Source organism: Naegleria gruberi (assembly GCF_000004985.1).
Source record: "Naegleria gruberi genomic scaffold NAEGRscaffold_185, whole genome shotgun sequence".
In the NCBI taxonomy this organism is placed as follows: domain Eukaryota; phylum Heterolobosea; class Eutetramitea; order Acrasida; family Naegleriidae; genus Naegleria; species Naegleria gruberi.
In genome coordinates, this window is record NW_003163153.1 from 36,487 (window position 1) to 38,160 (window position 1,674).

General features: G+C 33.5%; 1 protein-coding gene across 1 annotated transcript; it reads left to right on the forward strand.

Annotated features, from left to right (window-relative positions):
- Window positions 1–70: 70 nt before the first annotated feature.
- NAEGRDRAFT_76534 (uncharacterized protein) lies at window positions 71–808 on the forward strand (the record flags this gene model as incomplete). The annotated part of the gene is made up of 1 exon (XM_002668504.1): window positions 71–808. The coding sequence occupies one exon, from the start codon at window positions 71–73 to the stop codon at window positions 806–808; it is 738 nt and encodes a 245-aa protein (XP_002668550.1).
- Window positions 809–1,674: the final 866 nt, after the last annotated feature.

The window sequence follows — 1,674 nt, forward strand, 5'->3', positions numbered from 1 at the left end:
ATCTTCACTCAAATGTTTTGGTGCTGATAAGGAACTCTATAGACGTGAAGCTCAGAATGGTATCAACAAGATGAGTTACTTCCTTGGTAAATTGACTGGTGAAATTCCTTCCTTGTTGATCTATCCATTGGTCTTTGTTACTTTCTGGTATATCCTCGTTAATCCTGAAGCTGAATTCTACACATACTATGGACTCTTCTTATTATTCGAAATTGTTTTCAGTTCTCTTGGCTATTTCATTTCAGTTTTCGTTCAAAGAACTCATGCTGAATTTGTTGGTGTAATGTACATTATTTTGTGTGCCTTGTTGGGTGGTGTTCAACCAACAGTTCGTACCATGTCTAAGGAATGGTATACATTGGTTTTGGTTTGTTCTTCTCCAGTGAGATGGGCTGTCGAATTAATGTACACTGTTGAAATTAGAAAGTATCAAGAAAGTAATCAAAATGTTGCTACTGCTTTGGAGAATTATGGTTTCTCCTATAAGGCCTACTATATTTCACCAATTATCTTGATTGCTATCACTATCATTTTCTTGGTATTATCATTCGTTGGTTTGGTTATGAGAGATCCACAAGCTGTCGAAAGAATCAAGACTCTCACTAGAGTTTACATTAGAAAGGGTAAGAGAAAGTTGAAGAAATTGAAGAGTGAAAGAAAGAAGCCTGGTGACTATGTCTTCCAACAAGAAAGTGAAATTCAAGTTCTCGAAGATGGTGAAGAAAGTGAATCAGATGAAGACGACGAATTGTTATTGCAACAAGATGAAGTCTATCAACCACCATCCATGCAACAAGATCAACAATAAACAACCAACTTGTGTGAAAACAACACGTAAATCTTGTCTTTTAACATCTTGTTGTGTTGAAATTTTTTCAGACAAAAATTTTTCATATTTATTGGTGTAGTTTGATGAGTGGGTGATTTTCATTAATAAAACACCGTACTAACATAATAGTATATAGGGAGTGTTCAGGATATATTTTTAAGAACATCAATGTGAATCGGGTGTGTATAGTGGTAGCATTCCAGACTGTCACTCTGGCGACCCGGGTTCAATTTGTTTTGTTAGTTGAATGATATCGGTCATTCCTTATTTGGAAATTTCATTCCCGGTACCCATGGTATGAACGAGAGTTTTGACTGTGTTAAATTACTCGAGTGCTTTTGATCAAGAAGTTACAGTTATGAATAATTATCAAGGAATTTGGCGACACGGTATTATATTAATAATGTGTTATTATTAAATGTTAATTTGGCGTCACGGTGATTGCAATGTGTTTTTATTACAGTTAGTATCTGTTCAACAACAAATCATCAATAATTAATTAACAATCAGTGACCTAACGGTCACTATTTAATAAACATTAATAACCATTAATTTATTACTGTTAATTTGTTTTGTTGTTATTATTGTTGTTGAAGTCATCTTCCAAATTAGGAAGTTTCATTCCCGGTAGCCATGATATGAACGAGAGTTTTCAATTCCCGGCACTCGAGATCAATTTTAGACACTATCTCCAAGATTTGAGTTTTTCTTTTTGCATATTAGGAGGAATGATATGTAATCTACCTATATATCAATTTTCAAAGTTTCATCTCTTAAAACCACTGATAAAATAATCAAAGATTTTACACCCTCATTTTCCTTTTAAAAAATATTACTGTAAGTTA